The 21,255-nt window shown below is 34.6% G+C and overlaps 1 protein-coding gene across 3 annotated transcripts in view; it reads left to right on the top strand.

The window, feature by feature from the left end:
• The window catches only part of PCLO (piccolo presynaptic cytomatrix protein), a 391,345-nt gene that overhangs the window by 251,510 nt on the left and 118,580 nt on the right, over nt 1-21,255 (top strand). For all 3 annotated transcript variants that reach the window (XM_078060093.1, XM_078060092.1, XM_036107931.2), the window contains exons 8-9: nt 1,524-1,660; nt 8,151-8,241. In XM_078060093.1, coding sequence (XP_077916219.1) covers nt 1,524-1,660; nt 8,151-8,241 — 228 coding nt within the window. The remainder of the gene's footprint in view (nt 1-1,523; nt 1,661-8,150; nt 8,242-21,255) is intronic.

Below are 21,255 nucleotides of genomic sequence, written 5' to 3'. Positions count from 1 at the left end.
AATCATCATATTTATTTGGGGGACATGCTGTGGTTAATCAGAGGAGGTGACCACAGGACCAAGATCACAGGAGTTATGGAGGTGAGTAGTGGTGTATATGCTATGGGTTTGCCAGTCCTACCAGCAAAAATGTAATGGAAATTGCCTGGCAAAAAATGTGTTGGGAAGTTTTGGAAGAAAAGATAATCAAGGATATAGGCATAAAAAGAAAACTATGATGAGTTAGAAGAACTCAAAAGTATGGTTTTGTAGATGCTAGAATTTCAAGAAAGCCTAAGTTAATAACACCATCAACAAATCTTTCAGGATGAGAACTTGAGAAGGGCTGCTCCATCTGCCATTTAGAAAGCAACAGTGTAGGGCGCCTGGGTGGCTCAGTTGGTTAAGCCACTGCCTTCGGCTCAGGTCATGATCCCAGGGTCCTGGGATCGAGTCCCACATCGGGCTCCCGGCTCAGCGGGGAGCCTGCTTCTCCCTCTGACCCTATCCCCTCTCATGCTGTTTCTCTCTCTCTCTCTCTCTCAAATAAATAAATAAATAAAAACCTTTAAAAAAAAAAAAAAGAAAGCAACAGTGTATTTCCAGAGATCCTTTTTACAAATTAGGGATCCTTTTGCAAAGAATAAAACTTTATATGAAGTCAAATTCTATATATTAGGTAAAATGGGATTTTTTTGGTCACTAATTAATAGCTTTTAAAAAAAGCCTTGGAAGTACTAAGAACTGAATGGGATGAATAATTTAAAATAATTATGTACTTAAATATGGTTACATTTTCAAAAAAGTATTCTAAGATGTCAAGTTTTGTCACATTGTAAGTATAAAAAGCAGTCAGTGAACTCTTCAATCTTACTCCTAAATCCATGGCCACATGGAAAATAATTGTTTAATTTTTAATAAAATATTCTAAATATACTTTAATAGTAGGCTACTAGGTGAGTATGGCACACATGTTCCTTGCAATAATACCTGGGATCCTCTTAGAAATAAATGTTTTCACTTCTTTATCGAATGTCATAGAAATGTCTTGATGACTCACTTGATGTTCAAAGCCAGCAGCCACATGTTAGTAGTGATTGATATGATAGTGGGAAAGTGACAGAATCTTCTGTAGTGAAGGAAGACATTTTTCTTAGATGTTAGTGGTGGGTGGTAGGTAGTGGGAAGAGATGAGGAGGTAGGAACTAAAGGGTTGAGGTTGAATAGAATGACTTCTGAGGAATATTCACTCGTTCATTTATTCAGTCACTATCTAAATTTCTTCTCATTTAAAATTTAATTTTGTTTTATTTTGCTCTGAGAGGCTGAACAAGTGTGTACATTATTTTTTTTTAAGTTATTCCATGGTACAAAATTTTTATCATAGTATTGGAAATGATTTTTCTCATCCTCTTAGGAGTTGTATTTGAAATGCATGAATGGTTAACAAGCCTGGAGCATGTTGGTATTTCAGAACATCTGCTGTCCTCTATGATCTGTATTAGTTGTGGTTGCAATGTTTGATATTTCCTTGGTCTCCAAAGCCTATCATCTGCGTCGTGAAGAAACAGATTGGTTTGACAAACCCAGGGAGTCTCGTTTGGAAAATGGACATGGTCTGGATCGCAAACTACCAGAAAGATTGGTCCACTCTAGACCAGTTAGTCAACATCAAGAGCAAGTAAGTGCTATATTGAGAAATCTCTTTTAGATTTATCCCCCACCACCACAAAAAAATCAGCCAATCCATCAATCAGCCAATCAAATAGTCGGTCATCCTAGAATGGTCTCAGTTATCCTAAAATGCATGGGACTTTTGTCAATCAAGTTCATAAAAAAATTTTTTTTCAGTAAATTAAAGTACTGAATAACTTACTTAATCATCCCTGGCTGTCAACATTGCAGCATAGCTGTAGTGCTTCTACTGGGCAATTTAAGTGATTCATTCTTCCAAAAGATAGTTAAATTTGTACAACATACCCAACACTACTATGCAAGGTCAACACATATAGCTCCTAAAGACCTTACAGAATATTGGGTGAAATAGATATGGGTAATTTCAGTGCTTTCCAGTAACAGTGTGTTCAGGTGTTAAGAAATAGCAAATAAGGGGGTGACCAAACCAAGTGAGCTGGGGACAGGGAACGCTTCACTTTGGGAAAGAGGGGAACTTATATCTTAGAGTCTATTATATGGACATGTTTGTTTTATATTTATCTTTGGATTTTATCATCAGAAAAACTCAAACTAGATACTATTAATATCCATTTTATGTTCTTTAAAGATTTATTTATTTTAGAGAGAAGGCGCGCGTGCGTGTGTGAGCAGGGGAGGCGGCAGTGGTGGAGGAGGGGCAGAGGGAGAGGGAGAGAGAGAACCTCAAGCAGACTGCCAGCTGATCATGGAGCCTCGTGCAGGGCTCAGTCTCACAACCCTGAGGTCAGACCTGAGCCCCCCAGGTGCCCCAATTAATATCTATTTATAAATGAAACGAAAACTTAGAGATAAATTTCACAGTTAGATAAATATGATACTAAAATTCATGGTCATCTTCACTTTAGAACAAATGAGGTGACGTTTGAGTGAGTTTTGAAAGACACATAGGAGATCAACAGTTGGATAAATTGAGAGAGATTCCTCTGGTAAGCCCAGTGGCCTAAATCAGTTGCCTTAAGAGATCAGATATTTGCAGGCTGTGTACCCATAATCATTAAAATACCCATAGAGTTATTTCATACACATTAATTCCTAAATAATCCTGTCTGATTAGTGATTCTCTGATATAGAAGACAACTCAATTTTGAACAACAAAGGTAAACCATATGAGTTTACTGTAATTTACTTCAGTGTTGGTCACGTTAAATTGTAAAAGAGATGATTTTCATCACACATATAAGTACCATTGAAAAGATAGTATCTATACTCAAATTTGATTTCTTCCAAAGCAGTTTAAATTTTCATGGACAAATTTCTAGCTGTTAAATAGAATTTCTTTATCTCAGGAACATCTGGGTGGTTCAGTCAATTAAGGGGCCAACTCTTGATTTTGGCTCAGGTCATGATCTCAGGGTCCTGGCCTGGAGCCCCGCATCAGACTCCATGTTCAGTGAGGAGTCCGCTTCAGGATTCTCCCTCTCCCTCTGCCCTTCTCCCTGCTCTGTCTCTTTCTCTCTCTCTCTCCTTTACTCTCTCTCAAATAAATAAATCTTTTAAAAAAAAAAAGAATTTATCTCAAAATTTTGTTCTGTATTGGTTTTATGTATGCTATCATATTTTCTAGAAATCTTGGAATTATTTTCTATATATTATAAATATTTTTAGTTTTTGATATCTTTAATAAGATTATAGTTTAGTCCTATCCCCCACCCATCTTCCCTCTGGTAAACATGTGGGGGGGATGGGTCAAATAGGTAATGGAGATTAAGGAATACACTTATGATGAAAATAAATAAATAATTAAATATTTTTTTGAAAAAGTTTTGGTTTAGGGCTGTGTTTACCTCTGTATACATGTCCATATACTTCCATTTCTTTGTACTTCATTTCAATGTATGAGACAATTGAATTAGACTTTTCTTAGATTACCTTGTTATTAAAATCATATTTATAGCTGTAGTTCAATCTCATCAATTAGATCAGCCTAATGAGCAAGGAAAATAATAAAATCATTCTGAACATGTTTATAAAATGTAAATTTACCTCTTTTTATCTATAATTACTAGAATAATAAATCTGTCAGCTGAAAATAGCTTCCTTGAATATATTTTACTGTAAAAATCTCTCTATATTGACTTACTTTTTATATCTTACCTGTCTCCTTTGTTTCTTTGAAGTTTATTATTTCCCACAAACCTACATTTAGTCAATGAAAGCACAAATCCTTTAAAGAAATCTTAGTAAGATGAAATATATAAACTGGAGAGCTAGAAAATAACTCCCAATTATTTTCTGACATTACTATTTCCACAAATATTTAGAATAGTCTTGTCTGTCTAATTTATTCAGCCAGTATTCTTGAAGGATACATTTTAACATAATCTGTGTCCACCTCAAAAAATATTTTCTGGAATTCTTTTGTATGTAGATGAAACATTAATAACCTTAATGGCACTTTTTGATTTTAATTTTCTGTTGCTAACATCTGCAGATTTATGATTTTAATCCACTGAGGATATAATACATCTTATTTAAACAAAATACAGACCAATATAATGGCCAAAATTAAGCAGAATATATTTAAGAATCATTTCATGAATTTCCTGCTATTTTTTATAAAGTAGAAAATGTAAGGATCCTTGTTAGAATTATTTATAGGTAAATGTAATAAAATAATGTGTAATTTCTTATTAAAAGTTATTTTTTACATTTAGTTTTTTAATTTTTTTTATTTTTATATCTAACATACAGACAAAAAACTACACATGCAGTTACCAAAACTGCAAACAGGCAGAATTATAAACTACGTATAAAGTGAACAATAATATAACCAACACACAGACCAAGAAAGGGAATATGCTTGCCCCAGACACCCCTATGTGCCCCTTCCAGATGGTAATCCTCAACCTCCTTCAAAAAAGTAACAAATATGCTAACTTTTGTGACAATAACTTCTTTGTTTTTCTTCATAGTTTTTTCTAAACAAGCTACATAGAAGGTGACATATGTTTTGATTACATTTACCTAAAGCTAAAAAATCATGGTATTTTTTTGCATTCACATTTATCTTAAAGTACTGTTTTTGTCATTAACTCATCATAATTGTGTTTTGGTCTAGAGAGAATAGCAAAATGGTGTTCTTATTTTATTCACTTGTTTGATCTCTAATCATAAAAAGGTAATATTGAGCTCTTGGTACTAATAAACCCGGATGCTTTTATTTGGAAACTTACACATAACAAGAATTTATACTCATAAAATGCCCTGCAGGCAAAAGTAATAAAACCAAATTGATTAATACAAACATGAACTTATCTGCTTTAAAAATAACATATAAAAATACATGAGAAACAAAATTTTTTCTGAATTTTTATTAGACTCAAGATCGTATTATTTGAATATATGCATCATATATATATATATATTTGAAAGGAAAGAAATGTGGATTTGCTTTATTCACTTCATCTATAAATAGAGCTAATAGCCCTCACAGGGTAATTATAAAGGTCAACACTTCTTGATTAGTATCAAATGCCTCCACGTTCTGCACTTATGCCCATGTCTTCTGCAGTCTTCGTGCAACTGCATTATTGAGGTACATTAAGCTCCTCTGAGAGAGCCATTCTTCCTCTATATTCTGGGCCTTTGGGTATCCTGTTCCCTTTCCCTGAACAGTCCTCCTCTCATCTTGGCTCCTCTACTCGTTACGTAGGTCTCCGTGTATGTGCCCCATCTTATAAGAAGCCTTCTCTCACACTACCACCACCACCTCCCCACACACCAGGGCAAGTGTTCTTCCTTTGTGCTCCAGTAGTATTGCATGCATTACGTCACAGGCTATGAGCTCCTAGAGAGCAGGGGCTCCCTGCTGCATCCACCGCAGTTCTACAAGGGCCTAGCACAGTACTTGGAGCACAGGAAGGACACTCTCTCCCCTGTATCTAGCATGCATGGTGTTTAGGAGAGGGAAAAAGATGAATGTCCCTATGAATAAACAGTATGTTAACACAAGTGTTATTATTTCATAAGTATGAAGGCTCAATTATTCATGAAAATATCTGTAGGTAGAGAAGAATCCTTTTGCTGGGAGGCATAAAGGTGATAGCCCTTTCAGTGCAGAATCACCAAAAGACAGTAATACCAAAGACACACAGTCGGGAAAAAGTGTGGGCACTACTTGACATCAGTCCTGCCCTCATTCCTACTTTTATTTGGCAGAAGCAACACTGACCCTGAAACTCCATCTGCTGGAGAACTCTGAACATTGACCTGCAATGCTTAGAAAAAAGCTAAGATCCAACTAGTTCATACATGGAAGACAGATACCACTGCTTTCTACAGACTTTTGGTCACTTTGATCATAATTATGGCAGTTTCATGTTTTTGATTTATTAAGTGAGTTTGTGATGCTAGCTATAGACAGTCTCTGAAATTACAGGAGGTGCTATGAGGTTTTCTGAAAGCAACATTTTATGGAAATGAAGATGCTAACATCCCTTCTACTAACATCATCAGAGGTACAAATTAGAAGGTGATAATGGCTAGCTGATAAAACTCTGCTGAAAAGTTTGGAAAATCTTACAGCTCTCCTAGACTGTGCAACAAATGCACTTGAGTTTACATCACCTTCTCCCTAGTCTAGAGAATTGGAAAGAATAGCATAATGAAAATGCATTTTCTTACTTTATTGTTGACCAAGTGGAAAAAAGTGACTTTTTAAGATTGTGGCCAAATAGAACATGAAATTAAAGATACTTAAAATGAAATCATGCCAATTTGAATTAGTTATCTACAGTACCAAAGCAAAATTCAGTTATATCTAATAGTTGTAGTATTTTCAATGAACATGGTTTAATTTTCAGTAAAAAAAAGTAAGATCATTAAATGCAGATTGGGGAGGGAGGAATAAAAGTGGAAGAAGGGAAATAGAAGGAGAAAAGATGAAGGGAGGGAAAGTAAGAAAGGCAGAGGAGAGAAATTGAGAGGGAAGAAGAAAGCAGGCAGAGGTAGACAGATACCGACACAGAGAAAATAAGACGGAGAATCAAGGGAAAATGTACACACTCTTCTTGCCATGAATATAAATAAATAAGGTTCGGTGGCTTACGAAGTTATAGTGGCACAAATTATCTAGACGAACCAATTATACTGCCCATGATTTATTCATAATCTTGCAAACAACAGTTCTACTTTGAAGAGTTCAGATAATATCCCTGGACTCAACAGGATTCTGCTGTTTGGGGAGTGTTTTCTGTTCATCAGAAACCTGATTAAGCTTATTCTTTCCTGAAGAGAAGAAAAGCGACAGGCTATAATTTAAGCTTGCATTTTTCAACACGTATTTTACTTTTAATATGTAGAATTTCAACAGCCTTACAGGTGGATTTACACATTAAAACCACACGAGTATTCAAGGAATCACAAGTCAACATCTCTTGGGTTCTAACTTCTATTTAATATTTTGGTTTAGTTCTCTTACAGACTTCTTAAACGTATTCTGAAATAGGTAATATTGCATGTCTCTTTACTAAACTTTATTTTGTTTGTAATTTTAGTCAAATTTTTCTAAGGTGATAGAACATTTCATACTAATAAAATCCTCAATATAGATATGACTAAATATTTCACTATTTTTATCTTGTATTGTTTCACAAATCTCATTTAAAAGCAAAGTACCATAAAATATAAAACGTAAGTTTGCATTCACTAATTTGTTTCAGAAGTCTCATTTTGCCAGGGGAAAACAGCGATAATGCAATCTCTAGTATTCTCATATTCAAGTCTCAAAAATGAGAGTCGGAATCACAGGCTAGCCACAGTAGCTTTCAGGGTTGATGTTTCTACCCGAAGGAATGTGAACAGTAAATGAGGAATAACTTCATCAGTAACACAGCTTTGAATAAAAGGAAGGCCTCAGAAAGAATTACAATGAGCAAAAGCTTTATTTGTGTAGAACTAGCCTCAGCATCCAGTGTGCATTGGCATTTCTAGTAGGTATGCATAGCAAAAGCACAACTTTACAATAAAATCAAAGCAACACAAATGTAAAGCAGTCCTATTAGAGTGATAAAGATGTATAGTAGGAGGATTTTTTTTTTCTGCCTTTTCTCCGCCAGCACCACTTAATTGCCAAAAATTAAAAATACCTTTCCGTTTCTAGGCTGCCCAGAACAAAATCAGAGACTCACTCGTTTTCACATACGTTGTCTACCACTGTCATTCATGTACTACTATAGGAACAGACATCTTCTAGTACCTGTTAAGTGTACCTATCAATTTCCCAAACACAGAAAATCAGTTTGCAAGAGTGATTGGTTATAAATATAAAGATCACAATCAACTCAGAAACTGATAATACTGTATAGTGTAAGATGCTTAAATTGTGATCATTTGAGAATCTGGTAATATTTTTTTTATTGATTGAATCAACACACTTAAAACGAATCTAAATCTGTATATTGCATTTTAAGTGCCTTTAAACATTGATTGTTCACCTTATCATATGTATATCTTAGATTATGCAGATGAACGGGAAGACTATGCACTACATCTTTCCTCATGCAAGGATAAAAATAACAAGAGACTCGAAGGATCACACAGTTTCAGGTAAAGGAAATCAAATAATCTACTTCTTATTTTAATATCAGATTAGGATATGTATTTGGATTTCAGTTTAGATGACTTACCAAATTTTAGAAAATACTACTTTTTATGTCAAAAATTGTGTTTTGGAGAATTTCAAAAAATAAGCAGGCTACACATTTGAAAATAAAAGATTATAAGGGCATGGTCATTAATATGACAAATTACTAAGTGGTACACATTTAGATCCATTTTTTCCTTAATTGCATTTTTAAAACATACATGGCATTATAATACTCCATAATTATTGCTCCGAGCAATATGGCCACTGGTTTTAGAACTACAAAACATCCTTACACAGGTAGTAGAGATCTCTGATTCTTCTAAGGAATAAACCCCTCTATACCTTGTCAATTTGAACATTATCAATTATGCTGAGTTTTTGTTTGTTTACTTGTTTGTGTTCTTATGTGAACCAAAACATATGACAGGTTTCTACGCTTTTTATTTTGAAAAAATTTTAGGTTCCTAGAAAATTCTGGACTCCCAGAAAATAGTATGGTCAGTTCTTCTGCCCATCCTTTACTCAGTTTCCCTAATGTTAACATCTATCTAATAACGATCAGGAGATCAAAACCAGGAAGTTAACATTAGTTAATATGGTACTATTAAAACAGCTACAAGCCTTGGGGTGCCTGGCTGGCTCAGTCAGTAGAGCATGCAACTCTTGATCTCAGGGTTGTAGGTTCAAGCCCCACGTTGGGTGTAGAGATTACCTAGAAGTAAAATCTTTAAAACACACACACGCACATCTACAAGCCTTCTCTAGAGTTTTAGTATCCCACTTACCCACTAAATTCTTTTTTTTTTCCCGGTCCAGGATCCAATACGGATCTCATATTGCATTTAGCTGTCATCCCTTCTTCGTCTCCAGTCTGATAGTTTCACAATCTTTGTGTTTCATGACCTTGATGCTTTTAAAAGATAATGGAATTTTTATATCATAAATTTTTTTTGTTTAGATCTTTGAGGCAAAATATAAATCCTGTCAAAGTTAATGACTTTTGAAATATGAATAGTACCTATATTCTCATTCAAGTATATTCCTTGTGTTTATAGACACTGTACATCAACAGAAAATATTCATAAATATATATGTTTATGTATATATATGAACATATGTAGAGGTGATGTATCTAACATGGTATATGTACTGGAGGTTTTTTTTTTCCTGCAAGGACTGATATAACAAAGGACAAAAATAGATATTTTTTCAGTTTACTTGCTCCTGTTCTTTGCATATTTTAGACCATGGAGCATGAAGAAGTGGAACAGGTTTTGCTTTGAGCAATTTTCCTCTCTTTATTTTCATAGAGAATGAATCGATTAAGAGTCTAATGCTGTTTTCCTTTTAAGATTGGGTAATTTTTCTCCTACCAGAGACAGATAATTTAAACTTTCATAGTTTTATTGCATGCACACTGTATTTTAAGCACTGATGAAAATTCCAGGGGTAAATCTTAAAATCCATGGGCTCTATGGATTGGAATAATTACAATGGAATAACTCTATGGAATAATTACTTCTACAAACTATTTCAGTTCCCTCCAGCTCATAAAGCAAAACAACATTGTACTTTCCAACAATGCCAAATTTTTTTTTAGTGCGAACAACAGAAATCTTACTAAATCACCAGAATTCTATATCACTGTATCTATCTTCTAGCTGTATTATTGCTTTTATACTGTGTTAGTCATCCCCTCAACCTTCTTACCTGTCTTTTGCAACTTATTATTTTGTTTTATTAGGAAAAAAGTTTTAAAATATATGAAAGACAGAAATGAGAGCTACTAATATCTCATTATAAATACTCTAGCCTGAAAACTAAATTCAGTTTCCTCTGTATATAGATTTTATGAAATGAGAAACAAGAATCATTGTTTTGAACAAGATGTTTACTAGTAGGGTTCTGTATCATCTCTCTGCATGCCCCTTTTTCTTTTGATATTTACCTAATATAAAAATAAAAATATTTTCCCCATTATTTTCCCTTGCATTGAATACTACTGAATATATTTTCCATGTGTACTTGGGTAGCATAATTTCATAGTAAATTAAATGTTTTGAAGCAATTCATGTTGTTTTCAAATAAATCTTCAGTACCTCAAAGGGATTTAAATACACGTATATGCAAAGCTAGAGTGAGAAATGACTTCTATGGCAAACAAGGTCTAAAAGGTCTAAGCTAATGGCAGGCAAACCCTAGCACAGAGCATCTGTGCTCCTGGCGGATCTCTCCGTTGTTTGCCACTCAACCAAAAGCCTTTTTTGCTTAACTGAACGTTTGGTGATATTAAAGATTTACTGTTGTTTTTTGGCTATGGTTACCACTTTTGATGTTAACGTTTTTAATAAAAATTAAGGGTAGTTTTTTTTTTTTTTTTTTTTTTTAGAGATACATACTGAAATATTTGCAAAACAATACCTTGTCTGGGATTTCTTTCAAAATTAGTTGTGTGGAGAATGGTGAAGGAATAGATGAGAAAATTGACCATGATTTGATAATGGTTGGAGTTGGAAGATTGACCACACTGGGTTTTATTATAGGCTTGCATTACTTTTTTATATGTATGACTTTTTCCATAATAAAAAGATTAAGTTCCCGTTTGTTTTTCATATTTAGAGAAAATGAGCAGTGGCTTGTAGCTTCATCAGTAGTGAAAAAGCTATCTAACCAAAAATTTAAATGCCTTTGTAAACATGATAGGATGTAAGCAAGGAAGGAGTGAAGAATAAAATGTAATATATCTGCCCTCCCTAACAGAAGGTCCAAATAGTCATTAGTGCATTTTCATTTTGGTTATATAAACCCACTGAAAGTAGAAAAACTGTGTATCTTTTATGATAGTTTAATAAGCCATTCTAGGGGCGCATGGGTGGCTCAGTTGGTTAAGTGTCTGCCTTCCACTCAGGTCATGATCCCAGAGTCCTGGATCAAGCCCCGCATCAGCATTGGGCATTGGCATCTTAGGCTCCCTACTCAGCAGGGAGCCTGCTTCTCTCTCTCTGCCCCTCCCCCACTCATGCTCTCTCTCTTGCTCTCAAATAAATAAATGAAATCTTCTTTAAAAAATTAAAGAAAATAAACCACCCTAACAGGGTGTAGCGTTAAAATGTTTTATAAGAATTACGTGAAACAAGTATACCTCACAAAAAAAAGAAAAAATATTTTTATTTTTTGGAATCAAAAAGAATTTCAAAATAGAAGACAGGAATAGAAAGTGTGTGTTTTATTTATTGTTTCCTCTGTGTGTTTCGCAAAGTTCGAGCAGGAGACCCTCATGGTTTCCAAGATTCTTTCATGGGGTCCACAAAGAACTATTTTCATAGTAAATGGTAAGGTAGCACTTGCCTTACACCCCCATTTTCTTGTGAATATGCTCAGTAGAGGTCTTTGGAGGTTACACGATGCGTGCCATCACAACAGGCTGTCCACAGAGCAGATATGAGCATTTAGCTGTATTTCATTTAGCTCAGTTTTAAGTGGATTTGCAATAATGTGAAACACCACCACCCATCTCATAAGTGTTTTATTTTTTTATTTTTTTATTTTTTTTTTAAAGATTTTTTATTTTTCAACAGAGAGAGAGACAGCTAGAGAGGGAACACAAGCAGGGGGAGTGGGAGAGGGAGAAGCAGGCTTCCTGCTGAGCAGGGAGCCCGATGTGGGACTCGATCCCAGGACTCTGGGATCATGACCCGAGCGGAAGGCAGACGCTTAACGACTGAGCCACCCAGGCGCCCATAAGTGTTTTATTTTTAAAATACAGTCATTTTTATTAAAAATGTAATTATTTTAACATAGAATGAGTTCATTTTAAATTCATGAATAAATGTTTTTAAATTCTCAGTCTTAAATTATGATACGGGCCTGTAATCCGTATGAACAAAAGCTCTTTGAGGTCCTTAGTAATATTAAAGAGTATAAATGGCTATTTAAAACAAAATGTTTGAGAACCATTACTCTAAGGATATTTATAGAGAACATTAAAAAAAATATAAATAAGCTTTTTCTCTTCCTGTAAAAAAAACTATACAACATAAAATGTATTTTGCAACTGTTTTTATAACTCATATTGGATAAATTTTTAATTGTTTGTTAATATTTATTGAACACCCCTGGTGTGCTTTACATTGGGTTGATTGCTAGGGTAATAGAATGAACACAACACATATCCTTATCTACAACTTACTCATAATTCAGTAGTAAAATCTGAAATATAAGTAATTATTACAATAGAATTTTAGGAATAACTTAGATAAAGCCAAGGAATTTATAAAACATTATTTTCATACCTATACACTTGTATGTATAAGAGTGTACACACATATATTTATGTACCACTATTTATATTTTTGTGATGTTCACAGAGAGAAATACATGAATACAGTCTTCTTTTAAATGATCCATAATTTTTAGAACATAGATCCTTTGACTATTAACTGAAAACTTCAAAGATAGAGTGATAGGTACTGATCAACAACTGTATAATGATTTTGAAAGTCTTTATTCCACCAAACACAAGGCTGCAAAGTGGAGAGAATAGGTAGTGAATTTTAGCAGGAAGACCTGAGTTGGAGTTCAACTCTATTGCTTATTTAAATTTTGAGAATAAATTTGCTTATCTGGAAAATAAGACCAGCTCTATGTATCTCACATAATTGCAAATGAACCTAGCACAAAATCCTATACTTACTATACACTCAATGAATGTTATTTCCCTCTTCTCTTAGAGAGAAATTATCAGGGAAAAAAAGAATAAAATGCAATGCTCAAGAAATGAATCTGTTTCTTTTTTATTTCAAACCATCTTATGGCTCCAGAAACACAGCTGTTTCAAACAAGCCAAAGAAATTCTTCTGATTTCAAAAAAGATATTTGCTTATGTATGGTTCCATAACAGGCTGGCTACATCTGCAAGGCTAGAAAGACTAATTAGCAAGTGTAATAGGGAAGAACACTAAATATGTTTAGGTTCAAAAGACAGCAGTGTCTTCAGTGGAAATAGTGGCTCATTTTCTATTCTTCGTTGTCTACCATCTTTATGAGCTTTTAGAAATAGGAGACAAATGTAACAGATCTCGTTGGCTCTGAGTTGGTAGCAATACCAAATATGGATAGCTCTTTTTTATTGTTATTATTTAAACTGCTTTAATAAGGTACAATTTACATATCATAAATGTATACATTGTAAGTGTAGAAATCGATTACTTTTAGTGAATGTATGGAGTTGTGTGACCATCACCACAGTCTTGTTTTAGAACATTTCAGTCATTACAAAAATTTCCCTTGAGCCTGCTAGCAATATCCACCTTCAACGGTCCTCTCCCAGCCACAGGTGAAAGATTTACTTTCAGTCTCTAAGTTTGCTTTTTCTGGGCATTTCGTATAAATTGAATCATTCAGTGTGCAGTTGTGGTGTCTGGCTCCTTCACTTACCAACATTTTTGAAGTTATCTTTTTGTCACCTGTATCGGTAGATTGCTCTTTTTGTTGCTAAGTAGTCCATTATTTGGATAGTCTACATTTTTTTATCCATTGGATTTTCCCAGTTTTTAAATAATTTGCATACAAGTTTGAATTTGGACGTATGATATTTTTTAATGGTTTCCTAGAAATGGAATTGTTGGGTTCTATGGTAAGTTTCTTTTTAACTATTTAAGAAACTGACAAATAGTTTTCCAAAAATGAGTGTACCTTATTGCATTCTTTCCAGCCGTGTCTGATGGTTCTACTTTCTCCATGTCATAGCCAACACTTGGTAATGGCTATCTTTTGGGATGGGTGTGGATGAAAACTCATTGTTTTAACTTGCAATTTCCTAATAACTTAGGTAATGAGCATGTTTTCAGGTGACTATAAACAATGCATATGTCTTCTCTGGTGAAATGTCTGTTCAGATACTTTGCCAGTTATTTATTTGGGTTGTTTGTCTTCTTACCGAGTTGTAAGACTTCTTTATATATTTTGGATATAAGTCCTTTATAAGGTATATGACCTGAACATATTTTCTTCTAGTCTGTGTCTTGTGTTTTTATTTTCTTAACAGTTTATTTTAAAGGAAAAGTTTTACATTTTAATGGAATTCAATTTATCAGTATTTTTTTCTTTAGGGACCAGGCTGCTCTTGATAGAGTGTTAAGAACTATCCCAGGATCACAAAGATTTTCTTTTATTTTTTTATATCAGAAAGGTTATACATTTAGGTTTATGACCTATTTTGTGTTGTGTTTTGTATATGGTGTGAGGCAGAGGTCCACGTTCGTTTATTTTAAAGCACAAATATGGATATCTGCTTGTGCGAGCATCTTAAAAAAAAATCCCCCATCGAATTGCCTTAGCACATTTGTAAAAAACCAATCTACCATTAATACAAGGATTTATTTCTAGATTCTCAGTTCTCTTCTCTTTGAGTATGTGCCTGTTATTTCATCAATACTATGCTCACTTGTTTACAGTTAATTTATGTTAAGTTTTGGAATCTGGTAGTCTAAGTCCTCCTTTTGAAAATTGTTTCAGCTATTGTAGATCCTTTTAATTTCCATAATATTTTAGCATCAGTCTGCTGGGATTATGACGGGGGTTGCCTTGAAATGATATACTCAACTAATGAATCATGTTATATCACATTATATCAAAAACTAATGATGTACTATACCTTGGCTAATTGAATTTAAATTAAAAAAATAAAAATAAATAAAAATTTTTTAAAAATGTAAATGAAAGAATACTAAAAACAAAACTAAACAAAACAAAAAAAAGAAATTATAGATCAGTTTTGAGAGAATTGCTATTTTAACAACACTGAACCAACCCATCCATGAACATGTAATATTTCTTCATTTACTTAGATCTTCTCTAGTATTTTTCAGTAAGGTTTTATAGTTTTCAGTGTATAAGACTAGCATTTCTTTTGTTAAATATCTCTTAAATTATTTTATTCTTTTTGTTGCTATTATAAATGGAGTTGTTTTCTTAATTTCAATTTGGGCTATTCACTGCAATTTTATAGAAATACAATTGATTTTTGTATATTGATCTTTTAGCTTATAATCTTGCTAATGTTGTTTTTAGTTCTATTAGATTTTTTTTGTGGAATCATTAAGATTTTCTAAGGATGCAAGTTCATGTCATCTACAAATAAAGACAGTTTTACTTCTTCCATCCCAATTAGGACTGCTTAATTTTTTTTTCCTTATTGCACTTGCTAAAACTTGCTGTACAATGTTGAACTGAGTAATAAGAGTAGACATCCTTGCTTTATTCCTAAAGAATGTTAGTGTCTAATTGTAATGAGAGTGCAGGGACTCTGCCCTATACCTGCCATAGAAATCCTTCCTCTCCCCCCCCTTCTTTAATACTCACTGGAAGAGATATTTTGGCCTAACATTTTAAAAAGCTGAGCAGAAATGTTTCAGAACAGCTTTAAAAGCCAACAACAGTTAGTTAACCTTAATTTTAATTTTTTAAATAAAATTGGATTGCAGAGATGAGAATTACAGGAGAAAATGTAACTGTCATCCCGAGACAACGTATGTTCCGTTCTAACTGCTGGAACTTGAACAGGTCCTACAAAGTGAACCTTGACACAGAAATTTCTCCCTTCTCATTCAGGATGATTTTTTCACTTTCATTCTCATTTTAAGAGTGCAGTTATATAAATACAATTTCTCACTGTAAGAGTACAGTTATATATGATACAATTTCTCATTGTAAACCTCTCAAATTATTTTTAGGGACAAACTGAGTATAAACCTATAGACACAGGGGCGCCTGGGTGGCTCAGTCAATTAAATGGCCAACTCTTGATTTCGGTTCAAGTCATGATCTCAGGGTCCTGGGATTGAACCCTGCGTCAGACTCCATGCTCAGTGGGAAGTCTGCTTGAGAATTCTCTCTCTCTCCCTCAAACTCTGCCCCTTTCCACCCCCACATGCATTCTCTCTCTCTCTCTCTCTCTCTCTCTGACTCTTTCTCTCAAATAAATAAATCTTAAAAAAAAAAATACCCTATAGATATAAAATGCAGATTGGGTTGAATCTCTTCTAAAACTCACAACTTCTGCCTGGTAAATTTTAATGAAAGCTTGCACTCGTTTCCCGAGTAACAAAGGAAGTGTTTATTGTCCAGGCCAATTCCACATCAACGTCATCACTTCACCTGACATCTGTCAGGATAAATATTGCTTGTACAATTCTGTTCCTGCTAAGGAAGTGCTTTGCTTCTAACTGGAGGTCGGTTAGCACATTATTCTATACACTCTTCATAAAATTAAATTAAAGGAATTGATGTTTGATTCCATGAGAAGAAGGTGAAGACATTCAAGATATTTAACCTTAGAGAAGAGAGGACAAACAGTAATGTTAATGTGAAATTTAAGGGTGTAAATCAGAAATGTACGTGAATTGGCTACAGGTAAATGAGCAATAAGAAATGAAATTCAATTAAAGGAGTAAGGATTTATATTGATCTCCTAGGATATTTTATTGACAATTAGAGTCATGAGCAGAAGAATATAGAAAGAACAAGGATGTAGGAGTCATGAAAAAATAAATAAATAAATGGGCTCGAATCTTAACTTCTTTCCATGCTGGACAATGTGGGAAAGTTTCTAAATTTTCTTAGTCTCAGCTTATTTGTCCTGAGATGATATGGACAGTACTTAACATAAGAAGTTGTAGAGGTAATTTTTAATGTAAAAAAAAAAAGTATAAGACACATAGAAGAAACTCTTCCTATTTTTGCCTCTCTCCCTAAAGATGATACTAAAGAGTTTGAAAAAAATCAAATAATATAATAAATACAAAAAAAAAATTGGCACACGGTACAGAAACCAAACAGAATTCATACAAAGTCATGTATTTTGAGACATTTGACAGTTAAAAGTTCAACAAATATGATGTAATAGAAAATTGGATGAAAATAAAGAAAAGCAACTCTCTTTTTGTTTAAAGCACAATCTCAGTGGAATGTTCTTGAATATTCATAGCTGGTCACCTAGCAACATGTAACACTTCTTGTTCTTTTCAGGTAGTAGTAAGAATTTTTTAAATAGAGTAATGAAAATAACCAAAATAACTACATTAGATAACTCTTTAGTGAAAAGTATCTCCTGATATATACTGGAAGATAGAAGCTGTTGACTGTTGAATACTTCCTTCACCAATAGCAAATTGATTTTGATGAGAACAGGTTTAGACCAGATTATGCAGACATAATCTGGACACCTGGATTTTAGTTTTATGTCTAAGTGACTCTGCAAATTCAGAACTTCTCTTACCTAATCAGTTTCTCAATTCTTCCCAAAACTTGTGGTAATCATAACCATTATTATGCTACCAGGCTTGTGCGTACTTTGTTCTTTACAGATTTGCATACCAAGCTATAAGTATTAATCCAATTACATATTTATTTAACAGATACAGATGCAGTTCATATTTGTAATACAAATGCAAAAATACAAAAATGATTAAAACCGTAATACTAAAAAAGTAACAATTTCTTCTTTGTCATGTTTATTAAAGATATAAGATGGTATAAACATTTATGCATCAGTAGAAAAATAAAAATTATATTACATAAAACTCACATCAAGTAATCGATTTAATCAATTCCCGCTACTGATTAAATGGTGATTTAACTGACTTGACTGAGAATTGCTAGTTCCCAACATATTTCTTCTATCCTGATGGATTCTTCCTTTAATGGCGTAATTGCAATCCCTCTCACCACTCTCCTCTCTACAAGTGAACAGGGAAAGGAAGGGCTGGATGTGCTGTTCTCAAACCCATCCCTTCTGATTCCAAACCAGATGCACTGGTGCTAACCAGATAGGAGACGCCTTGCTAGTCACTCATTTGGAGCAAGAGTGTGGGCTTCACTCTAGCTTTGCCATATTATTAGGTGTTGCCTTGAGCACTTAGCTTCGTAAAGCCTCATTTCCCTCATGTATAAACACAGGGGGCTTTGTTTGTTTTTTCTTTTTCTTTTAACATCCAAAGAGATAATGTAATTTTTAAGGCCTTTTCTAAGAATAAAATACGATACAATTAAATTATTTTAACACCCTTATCGTTGATGCATTAGCCCCATGGGGGAAAAATAGGTGTTTTAGTATTTATCCATTCAATATTCATCCAATTATGTATTGAGTGTTGCCTAGATGCTGTATGCTTCCTACACATATTATACCAGAATCCCAGCATTGCAGAACTGATCACAGAGCTCTTCCTCTGTTTTTGTGGGACAAAGGGTAATTTTTTCATGGCCTGTCTTCTGCTCTGTCACTGCTCATTCACTGTGGTAACTACTATAAACACAAATGTTCCACAAGTTTTGCTACCAAGATAATGTCCATCTATATTGTGTGCACAGAAAACTCAGGATACAACTTTTAGCTTTGTATTAATTTTCTACTGATGTGTAACAAATTACCACAAATTTAATGGCTTAAAGCAGCACACATTTAATATCTCACAGTTTTCTTGGGTCACCAATCCAGGCACAGCTTAACTGGGATCTCTGGTCAGGATCTCACAATGCTGCAGTCTGCATGATGCCTGAGCTGCGTTCTGTTGGGAATATCCTTCCAACCTCCTCTGGTTATTGGCAGAATTCATTTCCTTCCATTATGGAACTAGGCTCCCTGTTTTCTCCCTGGCTGTCAGCCAGGCCACTCTCAGCATCTAGAGGCTCCTCAGCATCTTGCCCTGTGGTGCTTTCTCCTAACCTCTCACACATGGCAGGTTACTTCTTCAGGGCCAGCAGAAAACTCTCATCTTAGTTGGCTAAGATAATATAATCATGGTAGTAACTATCACATTACCTTGTCAGATCCTATTGGTTAGAACTAAGTCACACGTTCCTCCTGCCCTCAAAGGGAGGGGGTGCTTCCGGAAGTGACTCGCTGGGAGTCACGATAGATGATGTCTGCCACAATCTTCTGTTATCTCCAGAAGTACAAAAGGAACGCTTATTGCTAAGTTTTGAATTGCAATAGTATTTTGCTTCCTACTTATCTTTTATTAAATAAGACTGGCACTTATTTTGAAAAGCTCATCATAGCATTACAGTAATATAAGTTTAAACTGTTCTATTTCCACTGACAATATAGGGTTACATGAGTATCTTGCAATATAACAATTTTCTTTTTTTTTTTAATTTTTTTATTGTTATGTTAATCCCCATACATTACATCATTAGTTTTAGATATAGTGTTCCATGATTCATTGTTTGTGCATAACACCCAGTGCTCCATGCAGAATGTGCCCTCCTCAATACCCATCACCAGGCTAACCCATCCTCCCACCCCCCTCCCCTCTAGAACCCTCAGTTTGTTTTTCAGAGTCCATCATCTCTCATGGTTCGTCTACCCCTCCGATTTCCCCCCCTTCATTCTTCCCCTCCTGCTACATTCTTCTTTTTTTTTTCTTTCTTAACATATATTGCATTATTTGTTTCAGAGGTACAGATCTGAAATTCAACAGTCTTGCACAATTCACAGCGCTTACCAGAGCACATACCCTCCCCAGTGTCTATCACCCAGTCAGCCCATCCCTCCCACCCCACCCTCCACTCCAGCAACCCTCAGTTTGTTTCCTGAGATTAAGAATTCCTCATATCAGTGAGGTCATATGATACATGTCTTTCTCTGTTTGACTTATTTCGCTCAGCATAATACCCTCCAGTTCCATCCACATCGTTGCAAATGGCAAGATCTCATTCCTTTTGATGGCTGCATAATATTCCATTGTGTATATATACCACATCTTCTTTATCCATTCATCTGTTGATGGACATCTTGGCTCTTTCCAATCAAGAAATGGGCAGAAGACATGAACAGACATTTTTCCAAAGAAGACATCCAAATGGCCAACAGACACATGAAAAAGTGCTCCACATCGCTCAGCATCAGGGAAATCCAAATCAAAACCTCAATGAGATACCACCTCACACCAGTCAGAATGGCTAAAATTAACAAGTCAGGAAATTACAGATGTTGGTGGGGATGCGGAGAAAGGGGAACCCTCCTACACTGTTGGTGGGAATGCAAGCTGGTGCAGCCACTCTGAAAAACAGTATGGAGGTTCCTCAAAAAGTTGAAAATAGAGCTACCATATGATCCAGCAATTGCACTACTGGGTATTTACACCAAAGATACAAAAGTAGGGATCCGAAAGGGTACGTGCACCCCGATGTTTATAGCAGCAATGTCCACAATAGTATAACAATTTTCTTTTACATACATAGTAAATGACCCCACTCCCAGACCTGGGCTGTCATCATGTGATCAATATCTAAACAAGTAAATATTAAGGCCATATCTATAGGAGTGCCTGTGTGGCTCAGTCGGTTAAGCTTCTGCCTTCAGCTCAGGTTATGGGCTGGGGATCCTGGGATGGAGCCCTGCGTCAGGCTCCCTGATCAGCAAGGAGCCTGCTTCTTCTCCCTCTCCCTGCCCCCAGCTCATGCTCGTTCTATCTCTCGCTCTTTCAAATAAATAAAAATCTTAAAAAACAAAGGCCAAATCTATAAATTGACCCTAACTTTTAACTTTGTAACATCCAATTTCATATCAAAGAATTATTTCATTTTGGACCCTAAGTACTGCTAAATGATTTAAGTTTATTTTTAATTTCCTTTTATTGGAGTATCATGCAAACATCTCAGATTTGGTCTTTCTGATTATAATTTTGCATTTACCTTAAATAAGTTAAAATTAAGAAAGAAATCCATGTGTTATCAATGAAGCATGGTTTTTTTAGTATGGCAGTCCTGGGAAATTTTCTTGGTGGGAATTATTTCTGAAGTATTTCAGGAGAGAGAAATCCTATGCACCTTTAATAAAATTACTTTACCGGTCTACAAAATATCTTTTATTTGAAAGATGTTGTTCAACAAAGCCAGAATTCCAGTGTCTTTTGATACTTACTTGTGACTTTTTTACATCTACCTATACACATAATGTTTTATATACA

This window comes from Halichoerus grypus, chromosome 12 (genome assembly GCF_964656455.1).
Source record: "Halichoerus grypus chromosome 12, mHalGry1.hap1.1, whole genome shotgun sequence".
Classification (NCBI taxonomy): domain Eukaryota; kingdom Metazoa; phylum Chordata; class Mammalia; order Carnivora; family Phocidae; genus Halichoerus; species Halichoerus grypus.
This window is presented reverse-complemented; position numbering and strand designations above follow the sequence as displayed.